The following is a 20,218-nucleotide window of genomic DNA, read 5'->3' on the forward strand; positions in this document are numbered from 1 at the left end:
CCCACCCTGTTAGAACACCGAAATATGCATAAAACTGTCAGTCTGGCGATTATTCAGTCGAACACGTGTTTCTTCTATACATAATCTGGACACTGTGATTGTATTAATTGTTTCATGTTACATACTCCAGCTATATACCAACGTTTGTAAATAAGCAAAACTGTAGCAGTCAGTGTAATGATTGGTATTGAAGCGTATTAGTGCTGGAGTCTAAGATGTTTTAATACGTATATGATAAAGATATATTAGACTGTGACACTAATACTCTTCCATAATTTATAATGTGATCATCGATCCACTCTCTTGCTACTCCAGCATTATGATTGGTATTTGGTCTGTGTTGACTCCGACTTGGACCGGGCAATCAAAACAACTGAGACCTCACAGATCCATCATTATATATGAATATATTTACCAAAAAGACCCACTTATATCCACATACATACTACTTTATAAAACATAAAATATCTATCGACTCTGTTGTCCAATGAAAAACAGTTTCATGCTGTCACGTTACATTCATAAACGGAATTAATCTTAACCTTCTGTTTAGAGCAGAAGTGAATAAATATCAACCCCTAAAAACAAATACAAAACAAAAGAACAAAACAAAACAATAAAAAAACACAAAACAAATTTCCCCAAACCCCAAACAAAGACAACAACAATAATCCAGAAACATTCATAAGAGCAATTCGTGCCCCTCTGGAAGGATTTCTAATCGAATGACAACTGTGTTGTATTTCTGATTAATCCCTTCAGTAATATACATTACTGAAGCAATCGATAACTGCTGGGTTTTTTAAAAAAAAGGCTTTAAGCTGTTTTAAACAATAACAATCATGATGATTTGTTGAAAACATATTCCAGCGTTATTATTACCAGAGCTGTTCACCATTTCCAAATGTATAAGCAAAATACGGTTTAAGAATCGCAAATGGGATTTTCTTTGTTGAACAGGCAATTAAAAGAACACTGTAAACGTGTCATGGCTACAAGTCTTATTTTTGAGTTGCCGAAAACAGAACTGCAACATTGTCAAAGGCCACGACGTTGAACTGCCGATTAAAGCAAAACTGAAGATCAATGATTGATCAGTCAGGAAGTATAAGGGAAGGATAAGAAGGAATCCATTCTTGGAATTCTGAAAGTCGCCTTCTCTCTTCTTGCATTAACGAAAACATAATACACTAAATATAATTCTCCAGAAGACACCATTAACCCAAAGGTATATTCTCATGTGGTCTGCTGGGACATGGATGCACAAGTGCCAATTCGGAGTGCAGTTCAACCTGATTATTGAACTTGCAAGTTTCGACAAGGCGGTACAAGTCTACGAATTGCGTCACATGGGGCTTTCCTCCAATGTCAGGTTCCTTGGTATACTCAAGCCAATAATGGTTGTCACCCCCCTCCCCACCCCATCCCCACACCCCCTCTCTATTATATTTTTTTGAAAATAACCATTATTGGCATGAGTATATAACTAAATAAGTGTAATAAATAACTGTGTATCCGAACAGATCCCTAGTGATACTTACAATAACTCTAGAATAGCTTTAAGACAGTTCCGATTGAGACCGGGATGAGCTGGCCAAGCCTCGGTACACAGAAGACTGAATGTTTTCGTTTGTCAACATCATCGATTCTTGTTCAGTCAGTGGTTTGCCAGATGCGGTCTCGCTTACTTAATTGACCGACGTTAGACAAGTATATTCGAGAAGATGAATGAATTAGGTGTTATATACTATATCCTCACTCAGAAAGATACTCCCTTTAGAAACATGGTCAGATGATGGTAGATGCTACTTTGTGTGCCATTGGACTGGTTTAAAACGCAATATAGATAAAAACAGACACCATTATTATGGGTGAAACCTAGAAACATAATCGGAGGCAGGTGAGATTCGAAACCATGATCATAAGTTTCAGGCGTGCCCAAGGAACGAAACTCACAATGCGATGTAAATTCCAGTGACTAATCCGACTTGGCATTTACAGCAATACAGGGGAGATAGTAACCATTTGCTTTGATATTGGAGTGAGTGAGTGGGCGAGTCAGGGTGAGTGTGCATATATGTTATGCGTTTGTGTAAACAGCAATACCATAATTGTGAAACATGATTCTTTATTGCCTAACACATCCTAGACCAAATCCGCGTCCACTCATGCATATGTTTGAAGTCGCGTAGAGCGTTGGTGTCACAGGGTAAGGTTAACTGAATAACGCGTCATCGTCTGTGTACACGTTCCATCAGCAAAACAGCTCCAGCTACAACCACACCAACAAGAAGAGAGTAAAATGAAGACTGTACATCAACAAGGGTGACAGCTTGGCCTTTTGTCTTCGCCGGCTGTGAGCACTTGTTCTCTGGCCACCATGCTTGTGTCAGACGTTCAATGACACCCGTGTCGAGCAACCGCAGAATTCTAAAAGTAAAGACATGAAACTGTTTCTGAGTGGGGTATCCATGTATTTTGATGGAATTTCAGTGGATTAGCACTGTAAACCATATGTCTGGGTCAGTACCAACAGATACTCGTGCATAAAAGTGCAAGTGGTCTTGAAGGCGATTTTCAGCTCCATTTAACCTCATCTCTCTTTCACTGTGCCCAATGAATAACTATACTCACATGTCCGAGACAATCTTCTTGTATGGAGATCCATTTGGAAAAGCAAAGCTATATCTGACAGGGAAGAAATCATCTTTGAGTATGCGCAGCTGGCAGTTACGACTCCTCCAGTAGTTGGAGAGCGGACGACCTGCTATAAAGGCATAGTCCTCTGTTAATAGTTTCTTCAGATGCACGTCTTGATAGGGACTTAGAATATCTGGATCCGATTGGCTGAATTTCTGTATACCTTCAAGAAGGAGCTTGTGCATGGTCACGTTGGACATCTAACAAAACAGACAATATACTCGTACATGTACATTTATCACTGTTTTGAGTACGCAGTGGTGACTAAAAACAATCTTAGTTTAAATTTGTCACTGTTTGAAAAAGTATTTTGAGATATAATTTATCATGTGATAAACAAATGCTGGTCATTCCGGATTTGAGTATAATACCTGACGGTAATTGACTATTTCTAATTATACTGTTCACTTGTATTTGTTTTGTTAAGTAACACAGTCTGCTATATCTGCTCCAGCTATGGCTTCATGAAAGCGGCGTAATCAAGTGTGGCCGACAGACCAGTAATTGATATATTGTACTACAAACAATAATCTACGTTGTCGGGTGCGTTTACGCGCTACCACCTGTCAGCAAACCTGACCACCCGATCCTTTGTCGTTTGTAGCTTCCAATCTGCTGTTGTAGGGTTGTATGAAAACGGATGATAAACATTGTAGATGTTTTGTTCTGAACTACAGCCTACATTGTCAGTATTCACGTGTATTCATGCATCCTTTAGGACTATGCACACATTAGTCAGATAGCGATGCATCAAATATAAGGTTATCAAGGACACCTTCATCAAAGCACGATGACGGCATTGTATTAATCTGTTGTAATATATTGAAAATGTATTGCAAATTTAATGAAAACCTGTCCCATGCGTACCTTAAACTGAGTCAGAAAGCTGCCCCCGCTGACACAGCCCCATTTGAAATTAGTCTGGGTTGCCATCTCCATTGCCGTCTCAAATGGTGGCGATTGTGTGTTGACGGTGAGGAAGGCGATGAGGTTACAACAGAAACTAGCAGTCATGAGGCACGTTAGTGCCCACCAGCAGACAAACAGAACACGACTGCGGGCATGCCGAAACATCTGTTCATTGCCTGGAAGTAAAAGCGCAATGACCATTCTGTAAGAACAGCCAAAACGTCTAGTTAATACAGACTAGGATTAGACACACTGGCCAAACAAGCAAGTGTTGTTGAAGTCAGTCTAAGATTGCATTGTCACCAATCTGCTTCATACTGCAAGATGTGTATCAGTATAAAGGGGACTATTACCCTAAGTACATTGAAACAATGTCTCATATTCACACGAATATTAGGTATTAAATCAGTACATATCCAGGCTGTGTGATGAATTTGGAGATGTAATTGTGCTCTTATTTAAAACCAGCAAACTTTCATGGAACTTTGACACGATTATGATATTTGTTTACATTTCCCCAGAACATTCACAAATATATCATGGCAGAGAAGATGATATGGTTGTTCTCGAACAGCATCTGGAAACTATTGCTGGTGACCATAGTGATAAAAAAATATATATGGCTGGTGACTTTAATGTCAGAACAAAAGACTTTGATGACTACATTCAAGATGACAGTATTAACTTGCCTATAGGTACGGCGATGACATTGATTGATATCCATCCGACGAATTTTGTATGGCAAGAGCGAACAAAGACACTGATTATAATAATTACGGTATAAAACTGACAGAATTTTGTTGTACTTTCGGGATACATTTATTTAACGGCAGACTTTTTAATGATAAAAATAGCAAATTTTACATGTTTTACACACAATGGTCAGAGTGCCGTTGATTATATGCTGGCATCAGCAGATGTATTTCCTAAGGTAACATATTTTGGTATAGCTATGCGTGATGAGTCTAACCATTTTCCATTGTACTGTTCTTTAAGAATTCATCTAAATAATTGTAATGTAAAGGAAGGACGACCTGGTGAGAGGATTGATGTAAATGTGGGTAAATGGTACTGATGATGTCAATGAATGGTCAAAATATGTTTGGATAGGAAATGAAAGCCAAATATTTACTGATAATTTTGTGTGTAACCTATCTGAGGTTTCTGAAGATTTGTGTGAGCAGATTCATACGGATACAGACAAAGCTTTAGCATCTATTATTAGCATCTACCAATCAGCAGCAGTCAATTCTAAGAGGATTTATCGGAGTAGTTGGGGTAGAAGCAATAGTCAACCTCCATGGCGGGACAGGGATTTAGAAGATCTTAAGCAGAGAAAGTATCAGGCACTTAGAGCTCATAGAGATAATGGTAAGGATATTTGTGAGTTCAGAACATTAAGAAATTTATTGGCAAAATTAGATTGAAGCAAAAGAAATATTTATCAGCTGAAAATGAAAACAGACTTAATTGACTGTAGAAATAATGCTAAAGTATTTTAGAGGGAGCTGGACAAGTCATTTTAGCAATCTTTTATGTGCAGATGGTATTACTAGTGATTTCAGTCAGGATAATTTGGAAAGTCATGTAAATATATATTCAGTCTTAATGCTCCTATTACCCATATGTAAGTTTGTTTCATATAGATAGGATCGGATTAAACAAATCACCTGGTCCTGATGGCTTACCTGTAGAGTTTCTAAGGAAAACTAAGAATCATATTTCACCTTTATTAGTTTTAGTGTTCAGTAAGATATTTGAAAGTGGCAATTTTCCCAAAGAATGGGGTAAGAGTATTATATGTCCTCTGTTTAAGTCTGGGGATAGGCATTCTCCTGATAATTATCGAGGAATTTCTTTAATCGATGCAGTATGCATAGTGTTTTGCTCCATTCTTAACTATAGGCTTCAGAGGTGGTGTAATGAACATGATGTTATTGACGAAGCACAGTTTGGCTCCAGAGCCAATCGTTCAACTATTGATGGCATATTCTGTTTGCACTCTGTTCTCTTTTCAAAGGCCTTTGACTCAATTAACTATGATGTATTGCTGAGTACCTTGGAGGCAGTAGGTGTGGGTGGTAATTTTATGAAGATCATAGTATCGATGTATTCTAACCTGACAGCTTGTGTTGGACTCACAAACGGTTTGTCAAATTATTTTAGTTGTAATATTGGTGCATTTTAAGCCCACAAATGTTTATCATCTTCATAAATAAGCTGATAGACTGTGTGAAGGAGAGTGGTGGCAGAGGTGTTTATTTATCTCATACTTTTGATAGTATGTTTGTTTTTATGTTTGCCGATGATGTGACATCTATGGCAGATTCATGTCTACAGTTACAAAAAGATCTATGCTCTGGAGCTTTTTTGTGACAGTACGGGTATGAAAGTTAATCTGAGTAAGACAAAGGTAATGGTTTTCCGTAATGGTGGTCCATTGAGGAAATATGAAAGATGTTTTTTCAAGGGAGATCCAATAGATGTCTTTTCGTCATACAAATACCTTGGTCTTGTTTTTACACCCAAACTCTGCTGGAGTAAGGCACAGGATTCTCTTGCAGCACAGGCAAATAAAGCATTATTGGCTATGTACACTTATTCAAGGAAATTCGGCAGCTTATCATGTAAGGCCGTGTTTAAGATATTTGATGCTACAGTTGTTCCAATATTGTGTTATGGTTCAGAAGTATGAGGTGTAAATTATTGTAAGAAAATCGAGAGTTTTCTAATTAAATTATGGAAATGGATTCTTAAAGTTGGCAGGAATACTACAAATAATATGGTTCTTGGAGAATGTGGAAGAGTCCCACTTCAGTATATCTATACGACCAGAGCGGTTAAAGAACAAATACACTTTGTTTTTTTTACTCTTTTAACTACTACATATGAAAGATTTGTGGTTAGACTTATGCGGAACACCAAATTTATTCTTTAAAAACTTGTGGTTAATTAATACCGAGCGATTAAAAGTTGCCAAAAAGTCGCCTGCTTCACTCTCGCCCGCCAACGAAACCACAGACAGGTTACGTAACTCTGTCGCCAGAGCTCTGCAGTGACGTCATATGAGGAACGATTTTCAGTTAGTGGTATAGAAAGTGTGTAGCACGCTCATCATTTTGATGATTTCTCGACATCAACGACGACATGCCGAATCGTTGCTTTGTCGTCAATTGCTCCTAGACCGAAGTGAGTAGTTTTAATGACGGGGTTTCATTTATAGCGATGCCAGTTAGTGATTTATGTATTTGTACCCCTCTAGAGTATATGTGATCTTTAAGTACTGGACAAAACTATGAGAATGAAAATAGGAATATGAATGAAAATAGGCTACCTTTGCAATGCTATAATATGATGTTGTTACAGGATGAAGGTGGAAGAACAAATTGGGTTACACATATCAAAAACATTTTGTTTAGACTTGGCTTTGAATTCGCTTGGGTTGCACAAGATGTAGGGCACCTCGATACCTTTAATTCGGCATTTAAGCAAAGCTGTTTGATAATCTCCATCAAAAGTTGGTTTCAGAATTGGGAGTTTTATCAAAGACACAATACTATAAGCAGTTTAAATCATTATTAACCCATTTATGCATAGGGTCTTAGATTTTCATCACATTTTGTGAGCTGATTTCTTTTGGCAAGCAATGAAAGGTATGAGGTGTCATTTTACCAGTAAATAAATTTTTCCATTCTTTTTTACACTGCAAAAGTACGCCCCATAAATGGGACAATATGCAGATGAGTGAACTTAAATTAGGTAATTTATTAGGCTTAGGTGGGGAAATCAACCTCTTAAATCTTAAAAATTGACTCTTTTCATTTGAAAGCTTTCATGGAATAAAACTAAAATGGCTTTTATATGAAATGTGTATTAACAAATTGAAACCTGAACATTTCATGGACATTCTTGATTCCATTAAATGTTTTCTGATGAACTAAACATCATAGTTGATGAATGTATCCTTAAGTCATCTGCTGTTCCTCACATATGTAAACCATGGGTACAGGGTTATTTTACAATGTTAGGTAGGTGCATTCATACAGACATCTGGAGGAAGTGAAGGGCCTTGGGTAAGTATTTCTTGATGTGTTATACTAAATCATGTAAATCTTTACTTCTGTTTCTTACATAAACCACATTTTATGCTAGTAAGTAGATTATTGGTTTCCAAGTGCCAAACTAATCAATTATTGATCATGCGTTCCATGGTTTTGCAAACGCAGCTAGTTATTGAAATTTGTCGATAATTTGAATGATCGGTATGGTCACGTCCAGGTTAAGGAATTGTAAAAATTATAGCATCACGGCATGAAGAAGGAAATTCCACTGACGTCCAAATGCTATCAAATATATTTAAAAGGGTTTCTAAACACGATTCTGTAAGTGCTTCGGGAGTTGATACTAAATGTTATCAGTTCCTGCAGCAGTATCTTGAGCTTGTTTGAAGCTCATGAATAGAAAACATTTCATTATAATCTTCCCCAGCAGAGGACTTAGGGATACATTCATCAACTATGATGTTTAGTTCATCAGAAAACATTTTATGGGATCAAGAATGCCCATGAAATGTTCAGGTTTCAATTTGTTAAAACACATAGTTTCATATAAAAGCCAGTTTGGTTTTATTCCATGAAAGCTTTCAAATGAAAAGAGTCAATTTTAAGATTTAAGAGGTTGATATCCCCCACCTAAGCCTAATAAATTACCTAATTTCAGTTCACTTATGTGCATAATGTCCCATTTTTGGGACGGCACTTTAGCGGAAAATTGAGTATGGAAAGAATGGAAACCATTTTCATTTTATTTTTCTATTTGAACAACGAAAGTTTAAGCACATTATAATGAACTTACATAGTTAAAATAGGGACCAATAAAAAATAATCCTATCTCACACTTCGCCGAATTGACAGGGGACCTGCCTTGCCACTGCAAGTGGCCATGCTTAAAGAACTTAAACTCTACAAGTGATGTAAATGGTTAAACCACTAAACAATTTACTCAGCTTCATGCACGTCTATACTGCAAGTTTCTGTATTCAACTATAGGAGAGAAATGCTTCCTAGAAGTACCCGTCCCCAAAAAGGGACGATATGCACCAGTGGGTTAAATGTTGAATTGGTATACTGAACCACAAAACAAATGTCGCACCGATAGCGGTTTCTTAAAGCACACACTTTAATTCACTCTAATTAACAATCAAAACCAAGGATTGAGTTCAAATTTGACAATTATGGTTAACACATTTTCGGGAATCACATTTAGAGTTCACACAAACAAAATGACCAAAAATGGTACAGTAAAGATACCTCAAAGTCAGTATTGTGTGTGATGTAAATCACTTCATGTTTGAGTTCAAACAACGCTGTATAGATATTAATATACAACACTGGAATAGTAAAATAAGAAACTTATCATTTCTTGTAAATTATAGTACATTTAAGTCACTCCTTGAACCTGAACTGTATATTTCCTGTGGCGCATTACACAAAGATCTTATGCAAATGTTGATCAAATTCCGATGCCAATCACATAACTTGAATATACAAAAACAACGTTTTTCAAAGATAATTGTCCCATATAAAGAATTAGTTTGTAACATTTGTACTTTAACCGTGCTTGAAGACGAATATCACTTGTTGCTAATATGTCCATTTTATAACCGATGCAGATCCCAATGTATTCCAGCCTATTTCTACAGCCCACCTTCAATTGTCAAATTCCGAGCCCTTATGAAGATACACAGTGTCACTGTTCTTAAAGGAATATGTATATTCCTGAACCAAAACCTACGTTAAAATAATTGTATTATGAATTATATTTCAACTCTACACACCATGACAATGTTGTATTACCTGTTGTACTCTTGGCCACATGGCCTTCAATTCTGAATAAAGTGATCAAAGTGATCAAAGTATTGTGTGTGGCCTCTATGGGCATCGATGAAAGCGTTGCATCGTCTGTACATGGAATGAATTAGCCGGTTTATGAAGGCCATAGGCACTTGTGTCCATACTCTGTGAAATGCCTGATCGAGTCCAGCAGCAGTTGTCGGCCTTGGCTGCAGGTCATTCAGTCTTCTTTGAATCTCGTCCCAAAGGTGTTCTATTGGACTCAAATCAAGACTGAGTGCAGGCTATTGTAGGGTTTGGAGTCCAATGTTACTCTGGCAGTGTGGGCACGATCTTTGTCTTGCTGGAAGATGTGATTTCTGTTAAGGTCCAAAATGTGGTACAAAGTGGGGTCTTATGACTTGGTCAATATAGCGAGCAGCTGTCACGTCATTTCCTCATCCTGGACCGAGATTCTGGAACACCACGGTGCTAACTATCTGGTTCAGACCGATTGCACCCCCCCACCATGATGATTGGACCACCCCATGAGTCTTTTTCAACAATACTCTATTGGAAAACAGTTCCCCACGCCTTCACCATACTCTCACTCTGCCATCGACTGTCGAAACACAGTATCGGCTTTCAGGAGATAAAAAGCACAGTTCTCCATTGTCGATAACGCAAATTTCAATGCTGACTTGCCCATTGCAGTCGGTTTTGGCGATGATGAGCGGTGAGGACAGGACTGCAATATGTGACAGCAGAGGTTTCTCCCACGCAAACGTCGACGCATTGTATCGGCATTGATGGGTCTGTTGTGAGTCCCAATGGTCTGGCGTGCTGTTTCCGTCTCTCTGGGGAAGCGATCCTTGAGATGGTGTCGGCCTTGACGTTGTGATGTTACTGAAGGTCGCTTACTGCGTGGACGGTCTTGGATGCTGTTAGTGACCTGATACCGCTCCTGCAGTCGGTTGACTGTCCTAACATGAACATTAAAATGATTGGCTACCCTCCGTGCAGTCTGCCCAACTTGCAATCGTCGCAAGACTTGGTTCCTCCGATCTCTCGTAAGTCGTGCCATGACGATTGTGTCAAAACAAACATGATTTCAGGTGAGTTTGGGACTCGCTTTCATTGGTAGGGTTGTCACTATATGCACGTGCCTTTTCATTTTCACGAATGTCATACGGAACCTTTTACCACGTCTGCCAGTTTAGGTGCGTTTGGTCGATATGCTTTTTCATCGGAAAACACACTGATGTTGGTAATAACTGTCAATTTGGATTGAAAAACATGTTAATAAAACGATACAATCATAATAAAAACACCATTTTGTATGAACAAAATCTTGCATTTGGTTTTGAAAAGCGACGTTTCTTTTGTGGTTCAGTATATTTATCATCAGATTTTCCTTTTTGTATTGGGTCTGCCATCGCAAGATTTAGATGTTGTACTTATGGACTAGCAGTAGAAACAGGCCGTTATGATGGTACTAAATATATAAGGCGACTCTGCCCTTTTTTGCCTTAAAGATGTATTATCTTTTGTGGAAGATGAATATCGTGTTCTATTTGCAACCATAAGAAGCCCTTATATTTTCAAGCATGTAACTTCAGTATCACATCAGTCTTTTATGTATATTATGGCATCAGATAAATGTAGTGTTGTCTATGATATTGGTCAGTTCTTACTTAAGGTGTATAAACTTAGAATTGCCCTTACACGTGAAATTGATGTGTGATATGTGTACATATGACAGGTAAATATATATACATGACAGCTCTTGCCTGGAATAGTTCATGGACTCTATGTTGTGTATTTATGCGCGGATTGTGAAAGTTAATCCAACGCCAAGACTGCATTTTGGGCCAATGGCCTTGATATTGGAATAAAGGTCTGTCAGTCTATCTGAATCACTAACCACTAGGCCTAGACTTAGTGGGCATTGCATTCTAGAACATTGGCTTTCTAGATATTTTACAATATTCAAAGACCGTGTGTTGAGGTAATTGTTCATTCTGCTACAATACTTTACTTTCAATATCTAATAAACTCCTCACAACGGAATCATGATATCATGCCCCTTCCCCCCGACACACACACACAGACACAGACACTCATACTCACACGCACGCACACACGCACACATATACACACACTGTGTATCTACACAGAGAAATCTGAACGTTATGACTACTCCGTCCCAGTAGAGACACCAAATACGATGGTCGCCAGCTAACATCGAAGAAGAGCTTGTACTAATCTCGCACTCACCTTGACGAAAAGGTACTCCAAACATGTACCAGAAAATATCAGCTCTCTTTAGCGTCCTTGTTGATGCCACTGCATTTTTACAATCCGACAATTCCACAGCACTGACCATAAGAAACACGACGATGAAGGCCAGTGTTAAGCACACATACACCTCCCACTTAAAGGGCCAAGTGAACGTCCAGATCTTCCTTGTGTCATCTGCAGACTCTCTGACTATAATGCTCGTTGTGTCCATCATGAAGGGGAAAGCAAAATCTACAATTTTGTCTCGTTCGTACGTTATGCTTATATCCGTTATTGCCATCTCTACTGCCTGACAAAAAACAAACACGTGACAAAAACATAAACTGATGAGTAAATGAGTGAGTGAGTGAGTTTTGTTTTACGCCGCTGTTACCAATGTGGCAGCAATATCACGGCAGGGGACACCAGAAATGGGCTTCACATATTGTACCAATGTGGGGAATCGAACCCGGGTCTTCGGCGTGACGAGCGAACGCTTTAACCACTAGGCTACCCCACCGCCCCGACGGGTACATTAAAGGTATTCACTTGAAAATTGGATTTGACCAGAAAACAGCTTACGTCATTACAACTTTTTCTAGGCTGAAAACAGTCGCCGAAAGGCGACAAACTTACTATGACACCACTAAATGCATCATCATCCAATAACCATTTCTTGTTTGTGGATTTTTGTTCCACCATAAAACTGCTATTAATGTTTTTTTGTGAACTCAGTCCGTTTGTATTTGAGGGTTTACAAACACCCACATCTGTTCTGATCTGAATTTAATGACATAATTCAAGCTAAGGTGACGATATATAAAATAAACTTTCTGATATGTAATACATAAACTTATCCACAAGTGAGAGTCAAATCCAACATGAATTAAAAAGTGCATAATAATGTTGACAACGAACCTTATTTTGCAGCTGACCCACAAGTCCTGACCATTTACCATTGCCAATATGTGCTCCGTACTGTTTGTCTTCCGGCTGAACGAATTCGTAACTACAAACATAAGATGATAGGTTATGGACCTGGATCTCGTACTGGTGTAATGTCCTTTTCGCTGTATATTTACATGTCCATCAGAAATTGTAGGGATTAATGCCTCTGGATCAGCGTGCGACACTGTTTGTTCCATCTAAAAGACCTGTATTCACAATGGTACTAAGAAACATCGATCTTTGTTATTGATGTCGTCCCCACCAAATATAGTTCCTTCTGTTGTGTCAATTTGCCAAATATTCTGTTTCTTTCAAATTACTTTATTCTATTGATACGTATTATCATTTATCTACACAATATAACATAATGCTCGCGTGTACGCCAGTGAATAATCTGTGTGGACTATCCAATGGATTGGATTCCAATCGGCGTTGAAAGGAAAAATAGAACATGATAAGAATGCTGTCCTGTGCTTTACAAGTAAGCAACGTGTGAATCAGTTTATGGTGTCTCGGTCGGTGTAATACGGAGTAAAATCATATTCACTCCAATCCAAGGCATACTCACGTAAAGTTCAATCTGTCCCTTACAATGTTGAACAAGTCCACACAGAAACCGGAATAAGTTTGATTGCGGTGAAAAACGAATGGAGGCCACTGAAAGCAATAATTTATGTACCATATTTCTGACGAGCGATAAGCCCTGAAAAGTTTACGGAGGTATTGTCAGCATCACACCCGGTTAAGACTCAGACCTGGATCACTTAGGGTTTTGTCCAACAACATGAAGTTAACACGCCGTCATATGAAACTGTCATAATTTTACAGCTATATTCTCCAAAACAGTGTTTAAACCAAACCCAGTCCATCATTCAATGTCTAAATCAAGATAAATGTATTACGAATATGGATCAAAGAACTCATAAATATGTCTAATAATTTCAGAGGTTGATACAACGCTTAAGCAATAGCAAGTTCAACTGTAGGGATAGTTTGAAAGGGAAGAAGAGGCGGTCGAAGAATAGAACCCAGCTATGCTTTGCGTTTCCTATTCTTGTTGTTGCTTACTATATAGCTTGCTTTGTACATTTAACTCACCTCAAGAGTCCCCACAAGAAACTTGCGTCCATTGAAGCCTCGTCGACTGTTTGGGTAAAGGTCCTCGTCTACGGACTTTTCTTGTTTGGTAATTCTGTGAAAATGGCGTCCTTCCTTACTCCACAGCAATGTGTAATAGATTAACCGTTCCTAGAACAAAGTGCTTTTATACACGTATGGGCTGACACTGCTTGGTGAGATTATGTTCAGTAATTATCACTGAGAGTTTTTGTGTGTGTGTACGCGCTGTCCGTAGAGCCCCATACTAACGTACGAACTCAATGATTCAAACAATTTAACACCACGTCATTGGCCCTTTTTTACTTTAAGTCGTGAGAGAGACGTTTCGATACAGATTCTTGTACCGTTCTCAAGCGGGAACATAACATAAAGTGTGTGCGTGTGTGCGTGTGTGTGTGTGCGTGTGTGCGTGTGTGTGTGTGTGTGTGTGTGTGTGTGTGTGTGTGTGTGTGTGTGTGTGTGTGTGTGTGTGTGTGTGTGTGTGTGTGTGTGTGTGTGTGATGTATACATACTGAATGTAACAAGGAAAACAACAAACTAACATAATCGGCTTCTTGGGAGTAAGCTGATAAAGCCAGTTAGTAAACAAATGGAAGCACATGGAAGCCAGATGTGCCCTTTTCTCATTGATTGAAGATTATTCACAAAATATATAACAAAGACCACATCTCGTATTGGTTAATGTTTTTTTCTAGCAGTTTCTAGAATATATTGGAATATAGTGACGCGCAGACTTCAATGTTGACTTAGCTCCATATGTGTTTATTTACTGAGACATTTGAAGTATAAAATTAAAATGATAAAAAAATAATTTTCTATATCCTTTGGTTATTTTATCTTATTATTATATCTGAAATCTCTGACCTAACGATGGAATTTGTCACAGCATCGAAATCGAAGACAGGGAATGCCATTCCCAGTTGGTACAGGTTCTATATTATGTTATATGACTACATGTTATTGATCAAATCAAACACTAAACATACCGAGATACACGTCACGGGATAACAATACAAAGAAAGTAAGTATTGACCACGAAAGAACATCTGATAATACTTTCTGAAATTGTTCGTCTATGCCGCTTCCGTTATCTTTTGTCTTCTGTGGTCAATAAGCGTCTTTGCTTGTCAGCGAATTCTGTTGTGTATATAACTCCAGGAGTTGATGATTTGTTCCACGTGTACAATACTATCTCAGGTTACTGGAAATTGCAGTAAAGGCACCCTATATGTTCAGGCATTTTCTTATGTTGTATCGTATTGCCTCCCCATTCTCTTCTTACTACATATGCATTCATGACCAGCTCGTGTATTCAGCGAAAAGCCGAATGGTGACTCGTGTCCCCCAAGAAGGTTCCATGTTGGCGTATCAGAACTACTTTATACAAGAACGACAAGTCTATTTCTGCTTAAATCCAATCGTGATGAGCCTTAAAGAAGCATGCGACTGTAACCACTTTGATAGGTTTAACAAATAAATATAACACTGATAGTATTGTTTGCTGTAAATATGTTCTAAGATAATTATTCTCAGCTGCTCTTCTTTTATTTCCATATGTATATACCCAGTTACGGTATTGAAGCTAAAACAGAGGTTGCAGTTAAATGTGTCTTTAGTTTAAACATTAAAGAATCGAAAATGTGATTTTACCTGGACTCATTTGTCAATACAAAATGAAATTATACTGAATTTTTACCGAGGGAAAATGAATTACCCATAACAAATCATGTTTGATCGGCACTGTTGTTAATACAATAAATGCATTTGTCAGGGATCTTTATAGGTCATCCACATACGTTAAGGATTTGTGCAGGGGCAGATAACGATCTAAATTAAATAGATCGTCACAGAGAAAATAAACTCACAGGAAAACATGTGAGCCGTTATGTAAACAAACGGACCTTTTGTACTCAGGATGTTTTTATCAAAGTATCTCAATCCTTACGCGCAATCTGCACTGTTTGTTTTATTTTATCAGATAACATTCATCGATTGAGGAACGAGTTTTCATGCAGACTACGGAAACGGTCGAGTTCTGACGAAATCAATGTTCACACACTGAAGAAGTCTTTACGTTCAGTTCTGTATATGTTCTTGTGTTCTCAGTAGTATGGTAACAACCACCCAGGTGCCAAACGCCATTAGTAAGTGTACATGTGTCTGATTATCAAACATGACATGCATACTGATCGAATTTCAAATCCATACACACTTAACCACATCCGAAAACCTGGTGCTGACGACAAAAGGCTCAAACAATACCTTTTTACGAAACAATGACATATGCCATAGACAAACATTACAATTACTTTCACAAGATATGAGTAATTTCTTGAGTACTTGATCATTTCTTGTAGACATTAATGTTTTTTAAAAAGGCTTAGGTTGACACAAACCATCTTGAACTTTTTTCTTATACGAAATCGATTTCACGACGACAGAGTTTATTCCATAGATGTTTAGTTTGGTTAAAAGTAGTCGATCTTGAAGGATGAAAGCATGGTAGGGAAACCATGACAACACTAGAAACATGTGGGCTGGCGTTGTCCTGCAGCAGAAAAATCCCTAATTTAGGGGCTGATGACGAGAGGCAGGAGACGTTGGAGAATTTCTTCTCGGCGTCGTAATGCTGTCAAATTGCCTTCCCCGAGTAGCATGTTAGTTGATATGGTGTAGGATATAGTTTCCCTCATCATGACCTCGTCACTCGGAATCTTTTCACTTCAACAACACAGTTTTTATTACGTTCATTGTTACTTTATGTACACATCTCGAAGATGTATTGAAAAACGAGATTCGCCACTGAACCAAACTCTACTCCAGTATCTCAGATTTCATGTCTGAGTGTTCACACAACACCGTCAGTCTTGGCGTCGTGGAACAGCCCCGCAATACGTCCCGAAATCCAAACTCACAAAGACGATTACGTGTTGTTTGAGCTGTTCCCCAACGGAGACCAGACACATTTGAAACGGCGACCGCTCCTGTAACGATCCAGATTTCAGAACTGGATGAAGCTGTCCTGAGCTTCAAATTTGATCCTTGGTGTGGTTAAAGATCATGGGCGATCTGTTTTAGACCCATCCCGTTTGTATCTGTCTCCAAAGACATGAAATTAGAACTTAAAATGGCGGTTAAGTCATGGCAAGGCGTCCAGTCGTGGCATATCGAAAATTAAATGCAGTTTATGTGACAGTAAACGGTTTTTCGAAAGAATACGACCCCTCTATACATCCACTCCTACACGCAGTTTCCCTAAAAACCATGTACGAAATGTAAGCAGCTTATGTTTCACGTATATTTCGTGACACGTTCGAAAATCCGTTTCAAATGTCAATAAATCACCAAACGGTGAATGTGGTCGATGCAACCTAATCAGAAAACACTATAAAGTAGCCCTAAGAATTCTTAACTTTGATCGTAGCCAATGTGTTAAGAATGGGCTTAAGAAGTGCGTAGGGCTGCGAACGTTTCGAGAATAGCTAACCTGGTATAAGTAACTGTATAAGGAATGTTAAGCTATATATGCATATTAAATTAATAAAGAAAATCAGCATTGCCTTTCCTTTTGGGCAGAGTACATTACGTGTGAGCATAAAGTATAATTCAATTTCTACACAGACTGATACATACCTGGGAACATGAATTTTGTGTAGATGACGTGATGACAATTGCTGCAACGTTGTCGAGTACGACATCCAGAACGGGTAGAGGTTTAGGCTGACGTACGGTTATAAGCCATCTTGAAGCATGGCGCAACATGGAGTCCACGTGATTATCCTGGGAGTACCTACTAGCCTTAAGAAGAGAGTTCATAACCGGTTAATAGCTCAAACTAGTTCAAAACGTTATCTATTTTCAATAACGTTAAATCGAACGATTACATCTCTTTTAACATGCACCATCCGTCAACATTGTAGTTTGATAAGTAAAACAGCTATGTTTGATTCTGGAATAAAGTAAATGACAAATACATAAGGAGGGACCGTGTGGTCCGTTGTGGGATATCGCTCGTTCCTAACGCTATCAAGCATTTATTTTCTATAATAACGGAAATATGTTTTCACCTGTGACATGATACGTGCCAAACACGTGGCCGAACACATGATCAAGGTTGTGTCTTCCCCAGAAAAGCTGCTGAAATCAATTGAAATGTTGCTTGTGTACGTATGAATACGCATTTGAATCCCTGCCGACGACAGTTTGACTGACAGCCACGACGCCGAGGCCTCTGCAAGTGAAAGCGACAAACTTCTTTCAATAATTACAGAAATATGATTGTACGACTGAACTATATCGTAAGCAAGCCTTTATGGATCACTATCACATTGTGATGACGCCAGGTGAACGTATTCTTCCGTTCCGAGGGCAATCGTCCCAAACACATGCAAAGGCAAATCCACACGAAAAGAATACGGCAATATATGGTACAAGTCTTAATACGTTTAAGAATAATAATGCACTCGTCGTGGGCATAAAATGATTGTTATGATACTCTTGATCTATCCAGATTTATACCATATTGAAACATTAAGTCTAAACATGATGATGACATTATCTGGACAGTGGAACATCATGTCAACCGTATTGCAAACAACATTATACAATCATCTAGTTGATAAATCCCATAAAACTACATTACCTTCACTTGAGTCATGAATAATAGTTACAGTATTCCACCTGAGGGTTGCTACCAGCCTGAGAATGGTGCCTAAAGCCTTCGCCGTGCCCGGGGTACGGGGATCGCTATATGTGTAATGACCAAACAGGGCATCTCTTGCTTTGTCTCCCTTGGTAAATGTCCAGTTTGTGTGGACATTGTCATCACCTATACAAGGCTGAGATGTATAGCAACCAGTTCCATCAAAACCACAGTTGATACTGTTATCAGGTACACAAAGTTGAGTTGTACAACACACAATTCCATTACAATCACCGTTCATGTTGTCATCAACTAAAAACAGTTGAGTTGTACAGCAATCAGTTACATTGCAACCACCGTTGATGTTGTCATCAACTATACAAGGCTGAGCTGTACAGCAGACACTTCCATTGCAACCACCGTTGATGTTGTCATCAACTATACAAGGCTGAGCTGTACAACAGACACTTCCATTACAGACATCGTTGATGTTGTCATCAACTATACAAAGTTGAGTTATACAGCAGACTGTTCCATCATAACCACTGTTGACTTCGCCATCAACTTTATAACGTTTAACAATAACTCGATCCGTGCCACCAACAAATAAGCCATCGGAGGAATAAAATGACCAAATCAAAAGGAAATATTTTACAACTGACAACAGCGATGGGATATTTTGCGATATTGACATGTTCAGTCCGATCGCAGTCAGTGCTTCATTGTCAGTCAGGGTGTACCCTCCACAAGAACTGCTGTCGCATCTATCGACTATTCGTTCGTCAGGCCGTTGTTAAAAGTTAAGAGCATGGTAAACTACGGTACACTCCGTTATCGGATTACTTCCGATATGAGAAGATCGGTGGTAACCATGTTATTGGTTCGCCATTATTCTCTGCATCTGTCTATTGAGTATTTCGCGATATATGTAGACATAAACCCAGAAATATGCTTTTATCTCATCACGCATAATCTAACTTCCCTTTACCATTTCTTAAGTCACTCTTTCGCGAAGGTCTGGTATCATCATTAATTAAGGTGATTGAATCGTACAATGCACGATCTACTTTTAGTATTACATTTCTTACGATTTTTCTATTTGCTTTTATTTTTGTTTAAAAGATGAAAGGATCTAAGTCTAATTTCAACGGGGAGATGAGACCATGTTTGAAAAATGGACGTCCCCGTGTTGCTGTTTTCGTGTGTCAAAAGATTCTTTGATGATAATACTCTTACAAGTATAGAATTCATTGTTTGGGGTGTATGTTGCAGATGTATCATTGGTTTAAGTTTAGGAATGACAAGTTTTATGGATGATCAACTTCTTTATTGTACAATAGCGACGTTTCGGAATAGATACTTACACCGTTTAGAAGCAGGAGGCGGTGAATGTGTACAGCAGGGAAATACAATAGCGTTCAAATTGTCATTTTCATAACTAAAGGATAACAAATATAGTCATAATATTATGAGGAGATGTAACAGAATATGCTAAAAGTAGGTCAGTTAAAATACAGACTCCGTTTTTTGCATTAATGTAGTTTAAATTTCTGCATATGTTTTATTGAACATTAATCGTTTCATCTATGCCGTCGGCCAGTCTTCATTATTTAGGTTTAGTCCCGATTTTGACAGTCCCAATTTTGACTGTGAAAATTCACACTTCTGTACTTGATCTAACCAGTTGTCCCAAATTTGACAGTCCTCGGCTGTTCGTCTCAGATACATATATCCATCCTGCAGCAAATCTGCACCTAGTCTCCTACCATCTAAAATTGTACCTTTCTCA

The 20,218-nt window shown here is 38.5% G+C and overlaps 1 protein-coding gene across 1 annotated transcript; it reads right to left on the minus strand.

Moving 5' to 3' along the window:
- Positions 1-2,155: 2,155 nt before the first annotated feature.
- Positions 2,156-12,021, minus strand: LOC124267216 (glutamate receptor ionotropic, kainate 2-like). Its single transcript, XM_046702133.1, has 4 exons — positions 11,718-12,021; positions 3,568-3,785; positions 2,635-2,900; positions 2,156-2,430 (listed from the first exon to the last, which is right to left on the minus strand). Exons 1-4 carry the CDS (start codon positions 12,019-12,021, stop codon positions 2,232-2,234), a joined length of 987 nt encoding a protein of 328 aa, XP_046558089.1. The 3' UTR covers positions 2,156-2,231.
- Positions 12,022-20,218: the final 8,197 nt, after the last annotated feature.

Source organism: Haliotis rubra, unplaced genomic scaffold, assembly GCF_003918875.1.
Source record: "Haliotis rubra isolate DU_JTF1 unplaced genomic scaffold, ASM391887v1 Scf13, whole genome shotgun sequence".
Lineage (NCBI taxonomy): Eukaryota > Metazoa > Mollusca > Gastropoda > Lepetellida > Haliotidae > Haliotis > Haliotis rubra.

Coding starts and splice junctions, on each gene's coding strand:
- LOC124267216 (XM_046702133.1), bottom strand. CDS start 12,021: ATGGCAATAACGGATATAAGCATAACGTACGAACGAGACAAAATTGTA. Junction 2,901..3,567: donor GCTTTCTGACTCAGTTTAAG/GTACGCATGGGA, acceptor CTGTTTTGTTAG/ATGTCCAACGTGACCATGCA. Junction 2,431..2,634: donor AAGAAGATTGTCTCGGACAT/GTGAGTATAGTT, acceptor CTTTACTTTTAG/AATTCTGCGGTTGCTCGACA.